Source organism: Poecilia mexicana, unplaced genomic scaffold, assembly GCF_051168715.1.
Source record: "Poecilia mexicana isolate PSO_F unplaced genomic scaffold, ASM5116871v1 scaffold_3, whole genome shotgun sequence".
NCBI classification, from domain to species: domain Eukaryota; kingdom Metazoa; phylum Chordata; class Actinopteri; order Cyprinodontiformes; family Poeciliidae; genus Poecilia; species Poecilia mexicana.
The window spans coordinates 13928882-13951338 of NW_028263372.1; the positions used below are offsets into that span (position 1 = coordinate 13928882).

At 39.9% G+C, this 22457-nt stretch overlaps 2 protein-coding genes across 3 annotated transcripts; one reads left to right on the forward strand and one right to left on the reverse strand.

Moving 5' to 3' along the window:
* The first annotated feature begins 1173 nt into the window (after positions 1-1173).
* Positions 1174-7437, forward strand: LOC106919696 (uncharacterized). The gene is made up of 7 exons (XM_014990240.2): positions 1174-2405; positions 3244-3462; positions 3543-3738; positions 4162-4362; positions 4449-4591; positions 5509-5638; positions 7273-7437. The coding sequence occupies exons 1-7, from the start codon at positions 1174-1176 to the stop codon at positions 7435-7437; spliced, it is 2286 nt and encodes a 761-aa protein (XP_014845726.2).
* Positions 7438-7633: 196 nt separating this feature from the next.
* usp8 (ubiquitin specific peptidase 8) lies at positions 7634-20937 on the reverse strand. 2 transcript variants are annotated; one of them, XM_088004193.1, is made up of 19 exons: positions 20807-20937; positions 20068-20242; positions 18491-18635; positions 18323-18408; positions 18087-18225; positions 17936-17978; positions 17599-17770; positions 17238-17400; positions 16994-17135; positions 15757-16034; positions 15210-15671; positions 14965-15039; positions 14567-14865; positions 13578-13799; positions 13289-13499; positions 10617-10853; positions 9319-9461; positions 9113-9245; positions 7634-9034 (listed from the first exon to the last, which is right to left on the reverse strand). In XM_088004193.1, the coding sequence occupies exons 2-19, from the start codon at positions 20169-20171 to the stop codon at positions 8876-8878; spliced, it is 3213 nt and encodes a 1070-aa protein (XP_087860319.1). In that variant the 5' UTR covers positions 20172-20242; positions 20807-20937; the 3' UTR covers positions 7634-8875. The 2 variants fall into 2 exon arrangements, with proteins under 2 accessions (XP_087860319.1, XP_014845724.2); XM_014990238.2 differs by having other exon boundaries at positions 15195-15671; positions 20807-20936.
* Between the last annotated feature and the right edge of the window lie 1520 nt (positions 20938-22457).

A 22457-nucleotide genomic window follows, 5' to 3' on the forward strand; every position in this document is an offset into this window, starting at 1 on the left:
ACCTTTCTTCATGCTTATCATGAATTTAAATGTGAAGACTTACAATGATGCAGCTAAAAAAACTTAACTGAAAAAAATCCAAAATAAGTTCATGAATGAACATTGGATATTTACTGCAGCTCTCAAAAGTTATGCAAAAAAAAAAACATTATGTAAAAAACTCTTTTTTTAAAACTGTATCTAAAAATAACAAGACATTTATGTCGTATGAATTAAGTTATGTGACTCTTGATTTGTAAAATCAAATTATTGTAGCTCTTTATTTTTTATACTTTACCCTCCATTAAATGTGTTTTTTTCTATTTAATAGTACAAGATATGTCACATGTGGGAATCGTTTTTAATAGTTGCTTTTTTTAAATAAAACTTCCTATTTTATTGAACCACTCCAAACTTTCTTAGTTGTAGCTTTTCCTTTTCTCTGCCTGTAGGAGGCGCCAAAGCCCTATTATGAATCCATAAAAATAAAGCGGTTAAGCTGCTAGAGTTTCATGTTGTCTCCACTTTTTAGCAACATACTAAACATTCATAAAGACTTAGTTGAAGGTGTTTCAACTAAGCAGTAGTTTGTAGGTTTGACAACGTATTCAACCTGGTTTTTGCAGCTTATTTTATTTTTGTATTTCCCTCCCAGCATATATGTTTGTTGATGAATTGTATTTTACACAAAAACTGACATTAAAGGTGGAGGGAGTTGAAATTATTTCTGTCTGAAAAGTTGCAGGGATGTGTAAACTTTTAAAAGCAATTGTTTGACAGATTGAAGCTGATCTTTGCTGTGTTTGACAGAGTTTGCACATTGGGAAAGCGGCACTGCTTCAAGATGAGTGTCTTAAACTGAACCATGAAGTCGATGGGAACAAACCGATCTTAAAGAGTTACACTGCAGCTAAAGTCTCCTGTTTGCATGTTGCCAAGACTGTGTTGTCTGGTTACTGTTGATCCCAGATGATTCACCTTAACAGCAGATTCTCATGTGTTTTAACTGAGACGATGTAGCTGTCATGTACATTAGCAGTGCACACACTCTGGCTCGTATTTGTCAGAGATCTAGTCAGTGTTGGCTTCATATTTTGATCTCAATGCAAACAGAGGATGGTTGAGAATTTTATAAAACAGGAAAGCTCTTTCTGCTTCGTAATGCTAAGGTGATTTTGGATCAGGAGGCTAAAAATGAAGGCCAGCAGTTTGTCAGTAAAGGAGTGCGTTTGGACATCCAAGGAGTGCCATCTAGTGGATGGAGAGCTGCAAGGAGATTTACAGAGGGACAGAGTTTGCTTACCAAACATCTTCAGGCCCAAAAAATGGAAGTCACTCATAAAGACGGGAACGAGCCCCAGTTTTCAAGTTTACTACACGGCCAGGGAGCTTTTCCTGGAAGTGCTGGACGTAGAAGCCATCCAGGAGCTGATTAGGAGATCTGCAGGAACGAGGGCTGGAGCTCAGAGACTTCCACACAGCCTGAGTAAGGAGCGGAGCTCCTCTGTCTCTGACGGGGAGTACGGTGAGGCTTTAACGTTGTTCTCCATTGTTCTGCAGAGTGGTTTGTCTCTTGGGGACAGCTGCACCTTTGCGTCTGAGTTAGCCCTGAAACTGGACAGACAGCACGGTCTCCTGAAGAGGAACAGCATCCACACCCACCTGCTGTCTCTGACCAGGCTGAAGCATGAAGACAAGCTGGAGGCTCTCTCTGCTTTCTGCAAGCATTTATTCCGCCGCTACCAGACTCTACACAACCCTGGTCCCAAACTGGCGGTGAAAAAGTACACACTCTCCCACCAGCATGGTCTTTGCTCCCTCCATCTGGCCCTCCTCTGTGACTCAAACTCCGGCTTCATCTGCAACATGTACCTGTACTCTCCAGAGCAGCTGCAGACTCAGAGTAACACGCCTGTAGTTGCGCAAGTGGTCAAACGATTGGTAGAACCTTTCTGCGGCCAAGGGCGGATTGTTCAGCTGGACAACTCGGCGAGGATGGAGGGCAGACTCAAAATAATCCTCTCTGAATTACAGGTTAACATTCGATTGCCACCATCAGAAAAAAAGCAAACTATACCCCCGGCATCATCTTCATCTCCATCTAAAACTTCAGAGGAGTCAAAGTCAGAACTCACAGCCCACCTTCAGGGCTGGACTGGACCTGCTCTGCTCACTCTGCCGGACCTGAGAGGATCCGGGCCAGATGCGTTCATGCCGGGCTTTTGGGCGGCCCTTCACACCGTCTGCATCAACACGTTTGTGCTCCACACTCTGCAGAGACAGGCCTCAGGCAGGACGGTTCCTCTGCCGGAGTTCACCAGGACTCTGGCCTCTCAGCTGGCCGCAGACGACAGCATGGCCGTGCCCGTCCTGCCACGACTGAACAGCTGCTCCAACCAGGAAACCACGAGTCTTTCAAAGCAAAGGTCAGTCACGTTTGTTTGACTGCAGTCTTTGCTACACGAGAGGAGGAAAAACCTTTCTTTTTTCAGTAATTGTATCTCTATGACGTTTGTATTAGTGAGGAATTTACTGCAGCAGAATCCTGTCCATTACAGTCAGCAATACATTCAAATGATCTCTTCCTAAAAAGTCTAGATCTGAGATGGTTTTTTTCCAAGAGAAATGTCAAACATCTTGGGAACCTCAAGACTATTTTCATGTCTTCTCCTGTCTTTACCAGAACCAGGTTACTTTCTCAGTTGGACTTCTCTGTTTACCTGGTTAGACATTTACCCAAGAAAATGGCTCTATAGTTGGAACGTAAGATTTTTTGTTTTTGCTGCCATTAACTGTATCATTAGTTTCGCTTTCAGATTTTAAAGAACACTGCAAAAAACATCAAATCTTACCAAGTGTTTTTGTCTAGTTTTGAGTGCAAATATCTCATTACACTTGAACGTTTCTATGATAAACTAGTAATAAAAGTGCCATCATAATGAGCTAAATCAAAAAACAGCACTATCAAATCTTATCTTCTGTTTTCAAGCGAACCACATTCAAATGAGAGCATTGTCACGATTGAGACGAACTGGTTTGTGGCATTCTGCTTGTTTTCTTTTGAACTGAGTGGCTGCAGAATGCTGAGAACTGGTGTAATGTCTCAGTTACCAGGCTACCATTCGATCTGGCAGGAACCAAAATAGTCTGGCCTGGTAAACAAAGGCTTTTATTTGTTTGTTCCCTCCCAGTTTGGAAATTAGTTGATCATGATTAACAATACAAAGCAAAAGGCTGATGCATGTTATGTCTGTGATGCTGCAGGTCAAACACAAATGGCTGTTTTCAGATGATGGAGGGCACGAGCTACAACTTGAGGAGCAGGCCATGCACGCCATCGAACACGCAGGGCAAACCAGGAGTTGTTGGGTTAGATAACATCGGCAACTCGTGCTACTTCAATGCTGTGATGCAGTGTCTCTGTTCAACCATGCCCTTCGTGGAAGACCTCCTCAGTCAGGAAACGCGCAGAGAGCTGGCAAAGTACGCGGCGGCCCACCCACCACCCCTAGATCCAGACCGGACGAGCTTTCCCCAGCGATCTGACCTCTCTGTTCGTGCAGGTGCGAGTGCAGGATCGCGCAGGTTTTCGTCCAGCTTCTGGAGCGGATGTGGCAGGGGAGCAGCCCCAGCTGTTCCCCTGTGCAAGTCATGGCTGCGCTGCCCTCCATCTTCCCCCAGTTTGGCAGCTACACCCAGCAAGACGCACAAGAACTGCTGCTCCACCTTCTGGACGCTCTGCACGAAGACTTAAAAAAGGTGCATCAAAATCTCTGATCTGCAAACACTGTTTTCTGCACGTCTCCGTTAAACGTTGAAACAGATGATCCAATTAAACAATCAATAATTGATTAGCACAGCTTTTAATGTATGATTAATGTCATGTTTTATGCGTTTGTGAGTCTAATGTGGTGTATTTAAGGGTTTTTATTTGCTTTTATGATTTGGTTTGATGTTCTGTTTGCAATTTTGCTTGATTCCTGTAAAGTGTCTGAGTTTTTAGAAAAGTGGTATGCAAATAAAATGTATTATTATTATTATTATTATTATTATTATTATTATAAATAGTAGTAGTAGTATAGATTTGAGTTTCGGTTGCATTTTAAGAAAACATCTCAACTTTTCAAGTTTGCACTCCTTTTCCCAGTTCATATTTGTGTTCATTTGGTTGCAAAACGTCAGATGCATTTGTCAAGAAAACAGCCAGGAAAGAATCAGAGCAGAAGCTCCAAAACTGAGTCCACCATTGTCTCGGATCTGTTTGAAGGCCAGCTAAACTACCTGACCAGCTTCCTCCACTGTGGTCACGAGGCGCGCAACAATCAAACCTTCACTATACTGTCACTTCCCATCCCAAATGACAACAAGAAGTGCTCCATTCAGGTACGTTTTACCGGATTCGTCGCCAGGTGCTCTTCTGGGTCCTAGTGGTTCGTCCTCACCTTCACCCAGTTTGTGTGTCTGTGCAGGATTGCTTATCCCTGTTCTTCGAGGAGACTGTCCTGACTGGGGCCGAGCAGAGCGACTGCTCAGACTGCGGCAGAAGAAGAGAAGCAACAGTGCAAACTTACTTAAACAAACCTCCAGAGATTCTCATTTTGCACCTGAAACGGTGGGTAAGAACATCATCAAAGAATATGCTATAGCTGTAATTCTTAAGTTCTTATTGAATTTGTTAAATTGGATATAATATCTCACCTACTGACCAATGAAGAACAGCAGCTAATGGGGATTGAAATCTTCACACAGTACTTGTATATAGTTGGACTGTCCACTTAAATAATTAGCTTCAGTGATCGTTTTTTGCCTTATTCATTATTCAGCAAACATTCAGCAACATGTTTGCTTTCACCAGAGCGAAGGAATAGCCTGGTTTCAAAGAAAAATGTTGAGTCTTTTTTGCATTTACGGTAATCTCTTAAAAGGTGACAATAAATGCAGGCTTGGGAATTGGCCTTGACTGTAAACATGGCTAGTGTACTGACATTAGTTAAAGGGGCAGTATTATGTGAAGTCAACTCTTTTTTTCAGCTTTACATCATGTTATGATGTTATTCCCTCGGTCAAAAACATACCTGGAGTCCTTTGGTCTCCCGTGGCAACCATTCAGCTGAGCTGAACGCCTGGTGGGACCGAGCGACGCCACTTCCCCACTCAGCTGCTTCAGACTAGTCGGCAGCAATTAGCAAACACCTGGAGGAACTGCGCATGTGCTGAGCTCATTATAGACGCTGCTTCTCAGCTGGTGAAAACGTTGTTAAAGGGTTAATAGAGGAGCATTTTTAAGAGACAGAGGCCCAATTTTAAGGCGTTAAATGACACAGTTAAATTTCTGTTAAGTCATATTTGGTATATAGCATTTATACACCAAGCTAGGTAACACAGTTACTTGATTATGCTGTAAAATGATAGCATGTGAGTGGAGAGCACATAATGCTGCCCTTTTAAGTGTTGTGCAAAGTGCCTCAAGCACCATGTAGGCGGAATGTAACTTTCTTTATTTATCCAACATAATTATCTTCTTTAAAGGTTTGGCTGTAAGGGGAGGAAACAGGTCAAGCTGTCAGCCAATGTGTCGTTCTCCATGGAGCTCGACATCACTCCGTTTCTGTCCAGCTCGGTGCGGAGACGGTCATCTTACCACCTGTATGCTGTCGTGGTGAGTGATCAGACGACAGACTGCAATGATCATTGATGTTATCTTGGTGTTCAAAGTCCGTCTTCAAGGGTCTGTATCCTGCATGTTTCAGTTCTCTTCCTGGTTCATCACCAGGATCATTAAGATGAAGTGGAGATAATGCAGGGTGTAATAAAGGGAGAGAGATAAAACACGCAGGACCTCGAGGCTTACGTCATATTTGGGACTCATTGCGTAATGCAGCTTAACAAATAGAAAGTCAATTTCATATAAACTACATTACAAATGCAGTTGAAACCCATTGTTTACATATGTCTTCTTTATTACCGTCTGAAGTCAAATCAGACCAAACTTCTATTGTTTTAGGTCGGTTAGAATTACCAAAATTATTTCCATTTGCTAAATGGCTCAATAATTAGAGAGAATATATCAAAGAAGGGGCGGTATTATGTGGTGACATTTTATAGCACAAAATAGTAACTATGTTTACTTCATTTGTTATAAAAATGCTGTAAATATATAAAACGTAACTTAAAATAAACTAGACTTTACAATTTGACGCCTTTAAATTGAGCATCTGTCTCTTTAAGAAGCTCCAGCTCTTTCTGACTCTCCTCCTTCAGCATGTCGTCACAACATGGCTCCTCATTATGCCGTTAATAAATATTCTTAGAAGCGCTGGACTGAGAAGCAGCTTGTGAAAGTTCAGCATACATTACCACCATTTGCGTATTGCTGCTGCCGCTAGTCTGGAGGGGTTCGCTGTGAGATGGGGGCTTGGCTGGAGGCTGCAGCTCCAAGGAGGGGCTTTGAGGAAATGAAGTTTACAAAACTTTCAATTGAGCGTTACACAAATTCACTTTCACTGTGATGTCTTTTGGTTAATTTCTAAATTGCTAAAATAAATTCTAAAATATCCCTTTGTAATCTATACCACATCCAAGATTTGGAGCCAAAAAAGAAGTTCTGAAATAGTCCTTAGAATTATGCATCTACATGCAAGATCACGGATCAATGACTTTGACAGAACACTTTGATGTGCTACATCAAAGAAAGGATGGCACCTATCTAGGTGCCATCCTTTGCCATCAACCCTAAAAATTTTAACTTGAAAAGTCAACATGCAAACATTTTCCATTTTCCCCCAAACCTATCAAAACTTGGAAATCTGTCAAATACCACAAACTACTAGATTTTTCAGGACTGTAAAATGACCCTAAACACTGTTGTAGGAAAACAATTGTTTATATTTTAGTTTTATCCCAGTCATTGGTCATATTTAATAAATTAATGAAAAGTTTATATATTTCAGTAACTCGCTTCACAGGAGAAACATGATGCAGATTCCACACAGGTTGATGTTTTAAGCTTTTATTTCTTTTGATGAAGATTTCTTACTTGCAGCTGATGGAAAGATGACATTTAAGATTAAAATTACATCAGACCAATATAAAAAAAAAATCTTAAAGCAGAAATGTGGGTTTAATGATAAGCTTAATACCTGCTTAAAGATTTTTTTAAAAGGTACTTTTAATCTGATTTTAAAAATTGGAACCCATGTTCTACGTCCTTTCAAGTTGGTTTGGAAACTAAATAAGGAAAGCAAAATAAAATAAATTTAAAAAACTGTCAAATGAACCATTTTCTTTCTCCAGATCCACAGAGGTAACCTGGACATGGGTCACTACACGGCTCTGTGCTACAACTCGGTGCTGGAGACATGGCATTGGTTTGACGATTCTCTCGTCAGGGAAGTGCACGGGAGCGTTGTGCAGTCTCCAGACGCTTACGTTCTGTTCTACAGCTGCAAGCCTTTCTAGATCCAAGAGCTCTGAAATCTCCATCCACAGCCACAGACAATAAAATGCATTGCCACACGAACGCAAAACTTGTTGCTTGTTCTCCAGCTGGCTACTCTATAGAACGACAAAAAACAAAAAAACTTAAAAAGACCAGCTTAAATTCAGTGTATATTCTTGTTCCGGATCAAATTGGAAAAAGAAAAAGCACAGACAATTCATTTGAAGCAGTTTTAATAAATAGTCATACAAGTTGTTTTGAGGTTAATATAATCATGTTAAACAATTTGTATTTAGAGAATAAAAGATTGAATGAAGAAAAAAAACTGATTATAATTTCATGCTAGGCCATAAAAGTTTACTCAGAAGTAGTTAAATCCTTGTAACTCTAAATCTTGGCTCCATTAAGAAGCAACATCAGTCTCGTTCGTTGTTTCTCACATAATCGTTTGGTCAAAGAGTCACGCAGCCAACACTGAAAATTCACTCAGTTCTTCATATCGTCAGGCTCAGTAAACAAAAACAAAATAATGCAAAAAATAATATATATAATGTATGAATACGATCTAGATAATCCATCCCATTACGTCACATTCTTAATAGTGTTTGAATATGATAAATCTGAAGGTAAATATAACATTACAGGAACATGTTGAGTGTTCTGCCACTGGCTGCTGGAGTGAGACAGACAGATGAAATCCCAGCATCGGCATCGATTTAAAGCATTCTGGGGTGGAAATAAAGGTCTGCCGTCCAAATAATGTGTTTTAGGTTAACAACTTAAAGCGATTGCATATTGGATGTGCAACAATGTGGTTAAGATGAACAAAGCAACAACCGGCCTCCTCTTAATCTCAATAAAAGATCACACAGCCGCTCCTGTTGCCTTCAAACAGCAGAAGGTTATACAGCTAGAGCCCAGAAGCCAACGGTCTTGTCCTCACTTATATGGTCTTGTTTCACTGGCTGCTACTCTTAAAGAAAAAAAAAAACAATTTGGTCAAGAGACAAAATTATTTACACAGAATCATCTTTAAGTGCATCCTTGGCATTGCTAAGAATGTACATGGCATCTAACTGTTAATCCTGCGCACGCAGTCACTGCTATCTGCAACAGAAATGACTGAATCGACAGTCGGCCCTAAAACACAACTATGGTAAAGAAGTCAGATTAGCATGAGCATCAGTTTAGCTTCTGGATGATCAGTGATGTATACAGGTGGCATCGTTTGAACAGCTAACGGGTCCTCTAGTAGCTGAAGCGCTGCACAGAGTGCCTCCACCGTTCGCTCGTCATGATCCCAAAGTGGCTCGCTCGACCGCGACCTCCCTTGTCCTCCATACATGATCGATTAACCACAACTAACGTCGAGCCAGGCTCTTCACGGAGCAGAAGAAGATAACCTCTAGGCTTAAGCGTGGCTGCTGTGCGGGTTGCTCCTCGTGTCTCGCGGCGGCATCACAGGGTGGAGTAAAACAGGATGTAGGCTGCGGACGACTTGACAGAAGATGAGGAGATTTCCGTCACTTCGTGGTCATCGAACTTGTACCAGCGCTGCTTGAGGGAGTTCTTACAGTACGCCGTGTAGTGGCCGCCGTCTAAGCCCCCGTAGTGATTCTGCAGTGGTAAAGAGACAAAAGGTTAGATTGAGATTTATTTCTCACCCTGAAGCAGTTTGGCCTCGTCCCTACTCACAGACACGGCATAAAGGTTGTATCTCCTCAGGTTCTGCTTGGGCCCGATAACATACTGGGCCAGGTCCAAACTGTCCAGAGGGAAATCAACAGATGTTTGTAGTTTTTGCCTCCATCGGCCTTCGTAGGAGAACCTGCAGAAGGAGGTTAGACGAGTTAAAAGTCTGTATGTGCTCATAACGCTGAACTCCTGCAACGACGACGGACCGTTTTAAGTGAACCAGGACAATAGGAGGAACCTTCCAGATCTCCAGCTTCTTGGTGGAATCTCTGTGGGCTTTGCAGTGTCTGCAGAACACCTTGTTGTTGTCGGTGAGCTTTTCCTCTTTAGAGAACAACCTCAGACAATCCTGCCAACAAGAGAGCAGAAAAATACCGGAGAAATGTCATCAAGTAAGACTTTTAGCGCTGCTCGTCTTTTTGTCCCTCCATATGTTCATTTTGTACATGTGAGCAAACCATGTCATATCCATGTATCCATAGAGCTTCAGGTGATTGCGTTTTAAGGTGTATTCTGGAATAATTAACATAAATAGTTATGAAAAATACTCAAATATCACATTTAATTTAACTCGACTGTAAATTCTGGTTTGGAAAACCGGGTATGAGCCTGTCAGCTAAAATACACGGATTTTTATATTGCAAAGAACATAACAAAAAAATTGTTTTAAAGAGTTTTCAGCATGTCACAATAGAGAATAGAAGAAAAAAGTATTAAAAATAACACACTTGTATACACTCTTGACACTTTGTGATTTAGTCCCAACATTTAGTCTCTTTGTCTTACCTGCCATCAGTAATAATAAATCTGATGGACTTGAAGTTTTCCAGTAGGATTTTCTTTACATTTAATTGATTTATTCTCAAGTTTAAACCACTGGAGCTATTTTCTGGTCCAAAAGACAAGCATCCAGACCTGGCAATAATCTCCCCAAACCTTCTGGTGGGATGCGAGTTAAATTAAACTAAATACAGGCTCTTGTTCTAAGAAGTTGTGTTTGGTACATGAATGAACACCAGATGGCAGCAGAACGATCCGTGGTTACTATTCTTTAGACTGAACTGAAGTTTTATGTTAATGTGAATGACGCTTGAAATACCAGTGAGTTTAACCCCAAGCTTTGAGACGAGTATGATCATAAATCTAAAATCTTCAAAGGATGACTTCTTGGGAAGAAAATTAAAGCTGGAATGAAGATAGACCCAACAGAAAATCTGGGGGCTCAGATTAAAAAATTAGGGACAAGACATGTTTTTACTGTGAGATCAAAAAAAATGGAGAACTTAGCAAATTTGATCAAACCAAAGAAGACAGAATGCTGAAAAATGCTAAAAGGTGCTTCAAAACAAAGTGCAATATTTTGGGAAAAGTTTCAAATCTTTGTTATGATAACCTGAGTGAAACTTGCAGAGGAACACAAGTAGGCAGTCATTACCAGTAAACAATACATTTTTGCAGTTGTTGGAGAGAAAACTCCCAGCGCTGCGTTCAGGCCGTGACTGACCTGCAGGGAGCACTTGCTGGTGGAGGCCAGAGGCAGCGACAGGTACATGAAGGTCTCAAAGGTGCGTGACTTGCGATGGCAGGTCAGACACTGGACCGTGGACTTGAACTGACCCTGGAACAGCGCCACGATGATGGACTCGTTCAGCAGCTTGTGCTTGTTCCAGGCCACGTTGGCCGCGTTCTGGTCGTCCAGGTGGTCGTTTTCTTCCTCCTTGTACCGCTTCCTGTTGTCGGCCTGACAACAGAGAGGCAAGAGAGAAAAACTCAGTGGCACACGGCAAACCGCTGCATGTCGCGTTAGTAGCACATGCCTTCATGGTTCATCTAAAGCTGTCAGAAAAGACTCAGAGAACTTCCTGCTTATATATATTACACACTGCCTGGCCAAAAATAAAGAGCCATCACATCTACTTAAAACAAACATGTTGTTGTGCTTGTGCTGCAAAGTGTTGATTTCTCAAATTAATGAGTGTTGAAACATCTTATGAGATGAAAATGAGTGAATTTTTGAGTGAAATGTTAAAAGATTGATCAAAGGGATATGAGAGATCATTTTCACAGATAAAGTCCTAAACAACATGATTTAGGACTTTTAGGATTCCTTCACTACTAATGAACTAACATCAACAATCCAACATCTGCTGGAAAATAAATAAATGCAAGCTTAGTGAAGCTACTCCATTTTGTCAGCATGCCATAATCATAACTTTTAAAAAAAACCAAGGTATATTAACGTGATCAATTTATCTTGTAATTATATATGTGGTAGTTTTAGGACAATGTAAATGTATAGTTTAAATTTTGGTCAGGCAGTGTTGTAAGCTGTATCAGTAAGCAGCTCAGATCAATCCAACCATGAAAGGGCAGGAAAACATTCAGTGCCTTGCAAAAGTAATCACACCCCTTGAACTTTTTACGTTTTGTTGCATAGCCACAAACTTCAATTTATTTTATTCTGATTTCATATGAATAATGAACACAAAGTAACTGAATCATAAGGAAAATACTTAACTTCACTTTTTTTTTTTTAACAAATGTGTAGTATGTGTTTCTATTTTTCATTTTACTGCCATCTGTAAATGAAATCAAAAAGTCACCTAATTAGTAAACACTCATCTCAGGACTCCAGGACATTTATTGAATCTCCTTCCTTCCACTTCACAACTGCAGTACGCACCATTTTGAGTTGGTTTATCACAAAGTTACAATAAAATACATTGAAGTTTCTGGCTGAAGTTGAATGAATACTAGTACTTTTGCAAGGCGGTTCAAGTGGCAGGTCACGAATATCATCAAAAATTGTTGTTGAATTACTTAAAATCTCAGAAAAGGTCAAATGGACCCTGAACTGGGCCACCCTGATGGCAGATGGTCTGGACATCACACAAGAGGAATGTGATGGAATGGAGATTGGGTTATGAGAGATGCACTTTACCGACTGATCCAAAGTTTTCACTACGTTATCTTCCAAATCAAACCAGACATACCAACCTAATGTCGGGATTCACTGTCGTCACAGTACCAGACTGAGCTTCTAATGAACAGATCTGATTAAAAACTGGCTTTGAGAAGAATTGTTTGGAAATATTTGGTCTTGAGTTAATTATGAAGTTCAAGAAAAAAAAGCCCCAAAGAACTTTAGTTTGCTCTCTCAGTATTTTATCTAGATCTCTAGATGCACATGAAGCTGGCAAAAAAACCCCAAAAAACAATCAGATGCAGGCAATGAACATGTTTTGGGTCTACATGCACAGAGGTTCTGAAAGAGCATCGGACCGGACAGACACAGCACATTCACACTCCTGCAGGAGGACCAGAAACACACAGCTCTTTACTTACTCTCTAAATTTCCATCAAAATGATACTCGGTGAAAAATAAACAAATGGGGAAAGAAAGAAAGAAAGAAAAAAACAAAGGAAGAAAGAAAGAAACAAACAAACAAAGAAAAAGAAAGAAACAAAGAAAGAAAAAAAGAAAGAAAGAAAGAAAGAAACAAAGAAAAAAGAAAGAAAAAAGAAAGAAAGAAACAAAGAAAGAAAAAAACAAAGAAAAAAGGAAGAAATAGAAAAAGAAAGAAAAAGAAAGAAAAAAGAAATAAAGAAAAAAAACATAGAAAGAATAAAGAAAGAAACAAAGAAAGAAAGAAGTAAGAAAAACATTTATTCCCTAAAATGTAACAGTGTAGCAAAGGATGCATCTGCAGCTAAATAAATACTAAAATACTTACATAAACCCTTTCTGCTTTACTTGTAAATTCAGTGTAGGGCTGAACTGCTGACTATTTTTTTAATTAACCAATTAGTACCTGGATGGCAAAAGATGCTTAATTGGAGAATTTCACAGAATTTGGGGAATTCTGGGCAGAACATATTTACAAATAAGATTTTTCATCTCAAAAGCAAAATGTATTTATTTTTTGTACAGTTTTGACTTAATTACTGCTCAGTGTTTTTTCAGGAAGAGGCTTTTATTTTTAAGACGTTTTACTCCAATTAATGATTGATTTCTAAATTAGTTGATTCTTTCAATAGTCGATTAATCTGACTAATTGCTTCAGCGCTAATTTAAATGAATATTCTTAAAAACAAATGTCAACTCACATCCTGCCATGAATCTGTTACATAAACAGGAAGCTCCGTGCTGGTATTAAATGAAAGTATGTGTCCCACCTTGTTGAGGTCTTCATGCAGGCCGTCCATCAGGAACAGGAGCAGCTCCTGGGAGTCCTGCTGGTCATAGCCTGCAAACTGATCATTGATCTTTCCTATGGTGCTCTTGAAGTCCCGGGGACTGATGCACTTGTACAGACCGGCCCACAGGGCTTTCATTATCACTCCAAACTCCTCTGCAACCTCCCCTTTATGGCCAAGAATGTTGGACCTGGCAGACAGAGGTAACGGAGATGCAGTCAAACCGTTTCACACCGAACCATCGGGCTCCGCCCGACGAGGACCTCACCTGTTGATGTCCTCAAGGTAAAGGTTGTTATTGAAGTAATCGGCCATGCGAGGAGTGTTACAGAGACACTGCAGGATGGAGTTCATATAGCAGGTGTTTCCTAGGTTTCGAAGGCCAGTCAGCGATGCGCCCAGACCTCCGAAGGAGGGATTCAGGTTGCGAAGCTTAGCCGCAGACAGCCGCACGCTCTCCACTTTAGAGTAAACCTTTACACTGGCAGGTCTGGGAGAGAAAGAAAGAGAAGACCTTTTACTGTCCTGGAACAGCAAGACAAAGATGCAGAAAAAGCTGATGAAAAACACTTTGGGACTTTTCCACAACAGACTATTATAGCACACCTACTGCATAAATTTCCAGTGTAAGAATCCATTGCATTAATAATTCTAAAGTCAATTGAGCCCAATTTGATCCAAAGAGTAACTCACCACTTTAAAGTGATGCATTCAAGGTCCTTTTTGATCTGCAGGGCCACAAATGTCACTTAGGACTCCTTCAAAATTTACAAAATCACTGAATATTTGTTTTTGCTGTGTTGCAAAAGCACAAAACCTTATTCAATAAAAAAAATAATAACGGTACTTCTACATACATAGAAGTTAGATAAATTAAATCCTAGATAAATTAACCTCTTTCAGCAAAAATTATGTTACAAACTCTTAAGTTTCCTTTATTAAAAGCTAAGTTAAGCACAAACGGGCAGAAACAAGTACAGGAGGATGCAAATGAAGGAGTTTAAAACTTTCCAACTAAACAAGATTTGCATGATGCTACATCATGCAAACAGGTTCTCACTCTGACGTGTACAGTAGTACATCTGTTCCACAGAATCAAAAGCAAAAGGCTAAAAAAAGAGACTAAATGAAAAGTATATGTATATTAAAACTGAACTAAATGATGAAAAATTGCCTGTTAAAAATATCCATCACAGATCAATTTAGCTCTAAGAAATACCAAACAGAGAAAAACTAAACAACAAAAGTGTTCCTTACTTGGTCTCTCTGTTGATGGTGGGTATGACAGCAGCAGCGGTTGGAGCGGTCGTCTTTTTCTGCGCCTCCTCACTCACTTCCTGGCTAATGTCCGGAGAAGAGTAGGAGCGTTTCAGCTTGGACTGCTCCCGCTCTCGCTCGTGGCTCGTGTCGGGCTCGGCGGGCTTCTGGGACCGAGGTTTGGCGGTCGGCGGGGTGGACGGTGGGGTCTGGGGGACGGTGACCTCAGGAGGGTAGAGGTGGACTCGGTTTGTAGGGGAGTGGTAGTATCTGTAGGTCCCAGTCACTGTGTCCAAGAACTAACCACAAACAGGAGGGAAGAGAGTTTCTGAGGTGAAATAGGCAACACTTATGGTCAAATAAATAGAAATTTTAATTGACAAGATTTAAAGAGATACCTTCATCCAACCGTCAGGGAGGCCTGGCACACTCCTACCCATCTCCTCACTCCTTGCTCTAGTCAGAGGCTCCCTCTGTGAGCCAAACAGACATTCACATAAAGGCTGCAATCAACGTGGGCTATAAGGTAGATTCCCCACCATAATCAAATCCAAAACTTAAAAATTTGTTCTGTTTCTCTAGCTTTGCCCTTAAAAATAAATCATCAAACAAAGCAAAAGTGTCTCACCTTGATCTCACTCACAATGTGGTTGGGAGCAGGAGAATCCAGAGACATGCTCTTCGAAGGCGTGTCAGGGTTTTGTTCTTTCCCCCTCCGCTCTCTGTCGTCCCACACTTTCTTCTCTTTGTCTTCCTCTTCCTCTGCCGTCTGCCTTTCGAGTCTCTTCTTCTCCTGATGTCTTTTCTCCTCTTCCTCCTTCTTCCTCTTTTCACTTTCCTCCCTCTCCTTCTGTTCCTTCTCCCGCCGCTCCTCTTCCAAGCGGCGCTCCTGGTTGCGTTTTTCCTGTTCCTGTTTGGCCTTCTCCATCACGGCCACCGCCTCGGAGTGTATCTGCTGTTGCTCGTCTTTGGACAGAGAACCGCCAGAGCTGAGTGGAGGTTTAGCTGAGCGGTCAGGGATGATGGGGCCGTTCTGGGCTGAATCTATCGCAGACCGGCTCTGGCCGCTCTTGGTTTGATCGGCCGGTTTCTTGGTTCTGTCAAACTGAACCATGGAGAAGAAAACATCTGATGAGTAACAGTTGAATGAATACTTAGTAAAATGTAAGTTTCCAGGATGGATGAATTACCTGGGGGAAAACTCTGGCTGTTGTAGGCGACTGGCTGACTGCAGGATCCTTCTTACTCAGGTCCAACCCAGCATTAGTAGGTCCAGTAATCGGGAGGTCAATGGCATCTGGCAACCTATCGGCAACCAGGGAGGTTTTGGATGCTGGCGGCTCAGCGGGTGAGACGCCGTTCACCAGAGTGGGAGCTGCTGGTTCCTGAGGCTCAGGTGAAACGTCTCGCTCAGGAGGAGTTGGAGTCGGAGGCTTCGGTTCCTCCAAAGACGGGTAGCTGAAGTTCACTGTTCAAAACATGGCAGATAACAAACATAAGCGTTGCAATTCTAATAAATCATTGTGATTAAATAATGTTGGCCCTGATTGATGTGTGGCAACGTTGTTGCAGTGATTAGCTCGGTCTCTGCCAGAGACTTGTTAATACGCCACTGTAAAAGTCTCATCCAGTAGATGTTTGATCCTTTAACTTTCTATTTTGTTGCTCATGTTGCAAGGAGATATTTTAACTACACACGTTTCAATATTTATCTTTGTATCCCTCCAAACAGGCATCCTGATAAGACGAGCTTTATTTGTTTATGCTGCTTTAAACAAACTGTGTTTAAACAAACTATGTTTGTCTACCCTTAAAGATCTCAATCGGTTGATACTTTGATCTATCTACATGGTTTTATCTTTCTACTGTTCTAGACATATCTGAGCCAAATGAATGGTTCATTCTGAAGTTTATGTCAAGCCAAGGAGATAACTATGTCATTAATCCAGCTGTGTGGAAACATCCAGAACAGTCATTCTGGTTTAAGACTGGAAATGGTGTTTATGGGTTCAGCAGTAAATCTCAACCATAGGCACATAAGCGTGCCCTTAATCTAAGTGATTACTGATATAAAAATAAAAGGGGGGACAAGCAGGAACAGCCAGCCGTTGTTCCAAGGCCAAACTACCATGATTCATTCTGACGTTATCTGTTTTTACTGCCTGTTATCTCAAATAAGGAAGACCAAAAACAAGAACACTGATTTCCAAACATGACGCTCTTTGAACGAATGTTGATCTCCATGAACATGACCCTAGCTCATGACAAAGCACTCATTTCCTCTGACCCAGTTTTTGACGTCAGACGTCAAAACCAATTTTGACAACACAACCCAGATTTTGTAAAAACGATCATCGAACGAACATTGTCAGAATCAACGCTGAAGTTTAGTTGTTTCTGTAAAAACGCAGGGCTGGTGATACTCACGCTGTGGTAGGCTGTTGGTGAACGTTTGCCTCGGCGGTCGGACTTTAGCGTTGGTCGTATACATTGGATAAAACAGCAGCCAGTTCTCATAGCCCCCCTCCAGCACCAGTGGCTCACTACGCATAATGGTCAGGCTGTCCCACTGTGAAAAAGTGTTTGAAAATCATTGGCATCGCTATAAAATTAACCTCCTCTTTCAGACATAACACAGAGAAAATACACAAGGCAGGAAAGACACAATTACCTTATAAATGGCGTCTTTTAGACTCATCAAGGTGGTGCCTAGTTTAAGGTCAGATGCAGAACTAAACCAGTCGAGCAGAACCACATAGTCAACAACTCCTCGCCTTCTCCAGTGATCTTTAGACGCGTCGGGCAACTTCGCCTCAATCAGATTCACAGTGATCCTGAAAAGTTGCAACAAAACAGATTAAGGAGGCACACTGAACTGAGACATGCAGAACATTTAAATATTTTCCCAAATTGATCTCATTTATGTACAATTATTTTATTGTATATTTATGAAGTGGACCCGTCTTTCTTCCCCCAATATGGCTCTTTTGTGGCTTGACGCTGCATAAATAAAGCAGAGTGTCGTCTCTCACCCTGGGCTGACGGCCTCCTCCGGCACACTGATGCAGGTCTGAGTCGGGACCTGAATGTGAGACTCCTCGTAGTCCCTGTGGCTGCGGGCGTCCATCACCAGAACTGATATGGTCTGATCCTTCATCATGTTAAAAAGTTTCTCAGCTGTGATGCCACCTGCTGGTTGTGCAGCTAAAATGAAAAGCAAACCATATTTAATCAGGCTGTGCAAACGTTTTCAAAACCCAGAGAAGCTCAATCAGCACGAAAACGTCTGATTGAACTATAACGTCTCCAAGAACTATAACCAGCAAAATTTCACAGTAATCTTTGTGATTTTTCTTTTGTGTAATTTACCTTTAGTGATGACACTTTTCAGTTCATTCTGCTCTCCTTTCACCTTACACACAAAATCAATTCTCTCATTAGTACCAGAACAGGATTTTAAACATTTTTGTATTGAGTTTTCACTTTCCGATGCAAAATGCTGAGTAGTTGATTTGATCACCTTTTTGTTGTCCTTCTTGTTTATCGTTGAGGCTTTTGGAGAATTTCGACCATCTTTCTCCGTTACTTCCTCCCTTTTCTTCTTCTCCTCCAATCGCTCCTTCTCCTCAAGCTTTTTCCGCACCTCCACTTCCTCATACCTGAGTGAAATAGAAAATTAACTTGAAATAATAAAATACAACTCCTTGCGTGCAATCTTAAAGCATGACCAGACTGTGTCTGAGCACAGCCTCTAACCTGAGTTTAAGGCTTTCAGACAGCTTCTCGGCTTCTTCAATGGCTTTCTTAAAGCTATTTACTCCAAGCATAGTCACGTAGTAATCCTAAACAATTCGAGACAGAAAAAAAAAGTATTAATCGAGATAACGTTATTAAATTAGTCACTTCAAATCAAAGTTGTCATACCGGTTGCTGCTTGAAATCTGGCCTTTTCTTTATAATGTCATAAACCGTCAAGTACTTCATGTACAGCACATAAGCTTTCTCCTCATCCCTGTCAAGACGGCACTCCTCTGCCGCCTTGAACAGTTTGCAGGCACTCTGGACATAGCTGCAGCAGAGAAAAGAAGACAGAGAAACTTTGTTTCATTTTTTAAATTCCCTCCTTACAGGTAAAGCATATTAAATTAAAACATCATCAAAAAGTTTGTTTATTTCAGTATAATTCAATTACTTAACTAATTCAATTTAAGGGGTGAAACTGATTTAACTTATAAATATTTTACAAATTAAATAAAGAAAATAGTAAAACAGAATATATAGATGTTTTTTACAAGGTGATATCCATTATTCTGATTTCATATATTTAAGAAAATTATTTTTTTTCATACAGAAATTTTATTTTGTGTTATTGCCAACACAATCATGACAAGACTACAGACTGGATAATCTGACATCAAAAGACACAAAACATCATTGCCAAAGCAGCTGACTTCAAAAAGTGAACTACCCAAGAATAAACAAAGGTGAGAGGAAAGAAAAAACTATGGCAGAAAAAGCTGCACAAGCAGAAGAAGAAACCACATCTAGTAATGTGTAGCAAAGCCCACTCAGGAATTTGGTGGCACTCCACAAGTCTTGAGCTGCCACTGCAATCAGCCTCAAGAGTTATCAAACACAGACGCATACAAAACGTGAGCTGTGACTGTTGCATTCGTCATGCCACTCCTGAAACAGGAAATGTGAGAACTGAAGCACCTTAGTTTGAATATAGTGGTTCTAATCTTTTTTTTAATGAAAGTAAAATTTTGCCTTTCATTTTGAAATCAAGGTCTCAGAATCTGAAAGAAGACTGAACAGAATCTAAGCTAACTGTGAAGCTAGCCAATGATGATGAAGGAGCCGTGTCATCTGCTGCTGTTGGTTCACCAGTAGGTCCTGTCAGCTTCAAATTCAGCCCGGAAATTTCAGAGCACTTCCTGCTTCCCTCTGCTCGCAAACTTTATGGAGATGCTGATTTCATTCTCCTTGGCACCTACCCGCACTGCTACAAGAACCATTTCCGTTTAATGATAATGGCATTACTTTGCCTGGTTGGCTGGCAAATTGCCTGACCTAAAGCCTGTGTAGAATCTATTCGGTAGATTTAAAACCACGAGACATCAGACAAAAAAAAAAAAAAAAAAGGCAAGCAAGCTGATGAGGTTCCTCAACACCTCATCAGTCACTGCCGGATCGCCTTCAGTCTATGCTGCATTTATGTGCCAATCTATACTCAAGGAGAATTTAGTCATCATCATCATATCTTTATTCCAGACACAAAAAAGGTACATGGGTTTTTGCTAAAGAAATAAATACTTCAAATATGTCAATCTGTGTGTAATGTATCTATATATTTATTTTACTTTTTCAATTAAACTACTCAATTACATTCACTTTTATAAATGATTGACAGTAAATATGAATAAATATAAACAACTGACAACTTTTGCAAGTTAGTATTTCTTTTTTCACACTTGGTTGATGAATGTAAACATGATTACCTTCTGGTGCTCGTTTTGTCGGGCTTAATTTCAGCTTTTTTGTTGAGGTCGCCAAGAGATGTGGATAAATACAACTCCTTGGCCCCTGTGGAGACTGCAGGCATCTTTGTAGGCGATGAGTACAGAGCTCACAAGCTGATGACCAGTCAGTGTCTTACACAACCTCTGGACATCTCTAAACACATTAGAAGCAAAATTAAAAGGACACAAAAACCAGTATTCGTGTGAAGATAAGAAAAAAATTGCTTACATAAAAAAATGTCATTACGATAAAACACAATTCAGGCGAAACATATTCAACTCGGTTTCCATTTAGTGCTTAAAAGTCATTTTAAACAACAGTAAATGTTACTTTCACTATCATCATGTTAGCTAGCTTTAGTTAGCTGTAGACAACAATATCAAGTTGTTTTCGCTAACGTTAGCTAGGACGACTTCTTCTAATAATATGGTCAAACCTAAGCTGACGGAGTACTAAAGAGGGTTTGCCCTGTAAATTGTAAACACCAACTCCTTTATTCATAAATGAACCGTTTAGGACATAAAATGTGAACTTGTTTTTGTTGTCTTCCTAGTTAGCTGCCTAGCTGCGTTAGCATGTTGCGTTTTGGAATAGCGCACTACACAACTATTACTGCTCTGACATTCACAGCTACAACTGAATTCAACACGACGCCTACAGGTTTTTCCGTTTGTTTTACAATAAAATACGTAGCAAGAGCTGTTTACTAAAATTTACCTCAACACAACATTATCTTTTCTCCAACCTGCTGGTTACATTTAAGCTACTTTTTTGACAGCTGATTTCTGATTTCTTGTTCCGCTTCCTCCTCCTCTTTCTTCTTCTTCCTATTATTAGGCTGTTATTGTTTAGAATCAGGTCGGCAGCTCAATACCGCCACCAACTGGACTGGAGCGTAAAAAGAAAGAAAAAAAGACTCCCAGTTTTCTGAACCATCACCTTATAAAAAATAATAAAAATCTTACAACTTCCATCGAAACGAAAAATTGATATCAACTAAAGTACTGTGTAGTACTGCTCACCCCGCAGAACAGACAAGTCTCACAGACACTTGCACTTTGTCTTTTAAAACCTACAATTTAAACTCAATAAAGCAAGAATAACCAAATTATTGAAAGAAAAAGGTGATATGATGTAATTCCAATAATGCAACCGGAGCAGTTATTAACTGTTAATTAATTTGCATTTCAATATATTTTAATTTATTTTTTCCCACTTAGTGAAATTCTTTCACTTTGTAGTTTGAAATAATTTTTTTAACAATACCATCATGTTTAGACAGTTTTTCCAGTCATTATTTTATAACCATATTCCAGCTGCATATCTGCACTTAGCCATTTACAAAAGGAAAAGCATACCAAAATATTGTAATCCAATTGATTTTTAAGCCTTTGAACAATAGGAGTAAAACTTAAAATAAACTTTTTAGCTAACGGTATTTGGGTTTTTTTTTTTCTTGTCCCCATATTCATGAGGTAACATTTATAAGGTAAACCCTATTAATTAAATAATGTATTTTATTTCATTATTTCATTCAGAAATTCATTGAAAATGAGATGTTATTTAAAGATCTATCTAAACTGTTTGGGAAAAAATATCCTGACAGATCAAACAAATTAAATACTTTCCTAATCAACATTATTCAGTTTAGAAACTTAATGAAATTTATGTCGCTTTAACAAAATGACCCCTTAAGAATTTATCCTAAGTTAATATTTTCCTGCTCACCTTTCAATTTAAGTTTTGCTAACATTAATATTTTCAGGTGGATATTTTTCTTGAAGTACATGTATAGGATAATTTGGCTTACAATGTGACTTAAGCACCTACAGTGTTGTGTAAATGTATTTTGTTTAAATTTAAATACTACATTGCATTCACATAATGAACAGTTCCTGTTTTCTTTTATATTTTGTCTTAATTGCCATTAAAGTTGACTTAAAAATGAAAATAATTATATTTCATGTCTTCTGAATCATGGACTTTTTCTTTGTAATAAAGGCAGATGTCAATCAGGTCTTATCAGCTCATTTGAATAAAACAACCAAAGTAGGACAGAACGTAAAGCACTTTGTCTTTGATGTCACCAAGTAGCAGTCCGTCCTCAATTGCGCAATTATAATTCAGCCTGCTTTCATCAGGCTCTCAGACGTGAAGCAACAAAAGGGTAAAGGCACAATAGTCGCACTGTTTTCGATTTCACGTAACGGTTGTTTGAATATTTATGAGCAAGCAGCGACTAGGCAATGAAATAAAAAAAACATTTCTGTTATAGAGACGGGGGTTTTTTTTATAATTATTTCTGTAATGAAGTTTGAGACAAACTCAGACTTCATCCATGTTCATGTGTGTTAAATTGACAATTCAT

Coding starts and splice junctions, on each gene's coding strand:
- LOC106919696 (XM_014990240.2), top strand. CDS start 1,174: ATGAAGGCCAGCAGTTTGTCAGTAAAGGAGTGCGTTTGGACATCCAAG. Junction 4,363..4,448: donor ACAAGAAGTGCTCCATTCAG/GTACGTTTTACC, acceptor GTGTCTGTGCAG/GATTGCTTATCCCTGTTCTT. Junction 5,639..7,272: donor ACCACCTGTATGCTGTCGTG/GTGAGTGATCAG, acceptor TTCTTTCTCCAG/ATCCACAGAGGTAACCTGGA.
- usp8 (XM_014990238.2), bottom strand. CDS start 20,171: ATGCCTGCAGTCTCCACAGGGGCCAAGGAGTTGTATTTATCCACATCT. Junction 17,401..17,598: donor GAGGAGGCCGTCAGCCCAGG/GTGAGAGACGAC, acceptor GCAACTTTTCAG/GATCACTGTGAATCTGATTG. Junction 9,035..9,112: donor ACAACCTTTATGCCGTGTCT/GTGAGTAGGGAC, acceptor TTACCACTGCAG/AATCACTACGGGGGCTTAGA.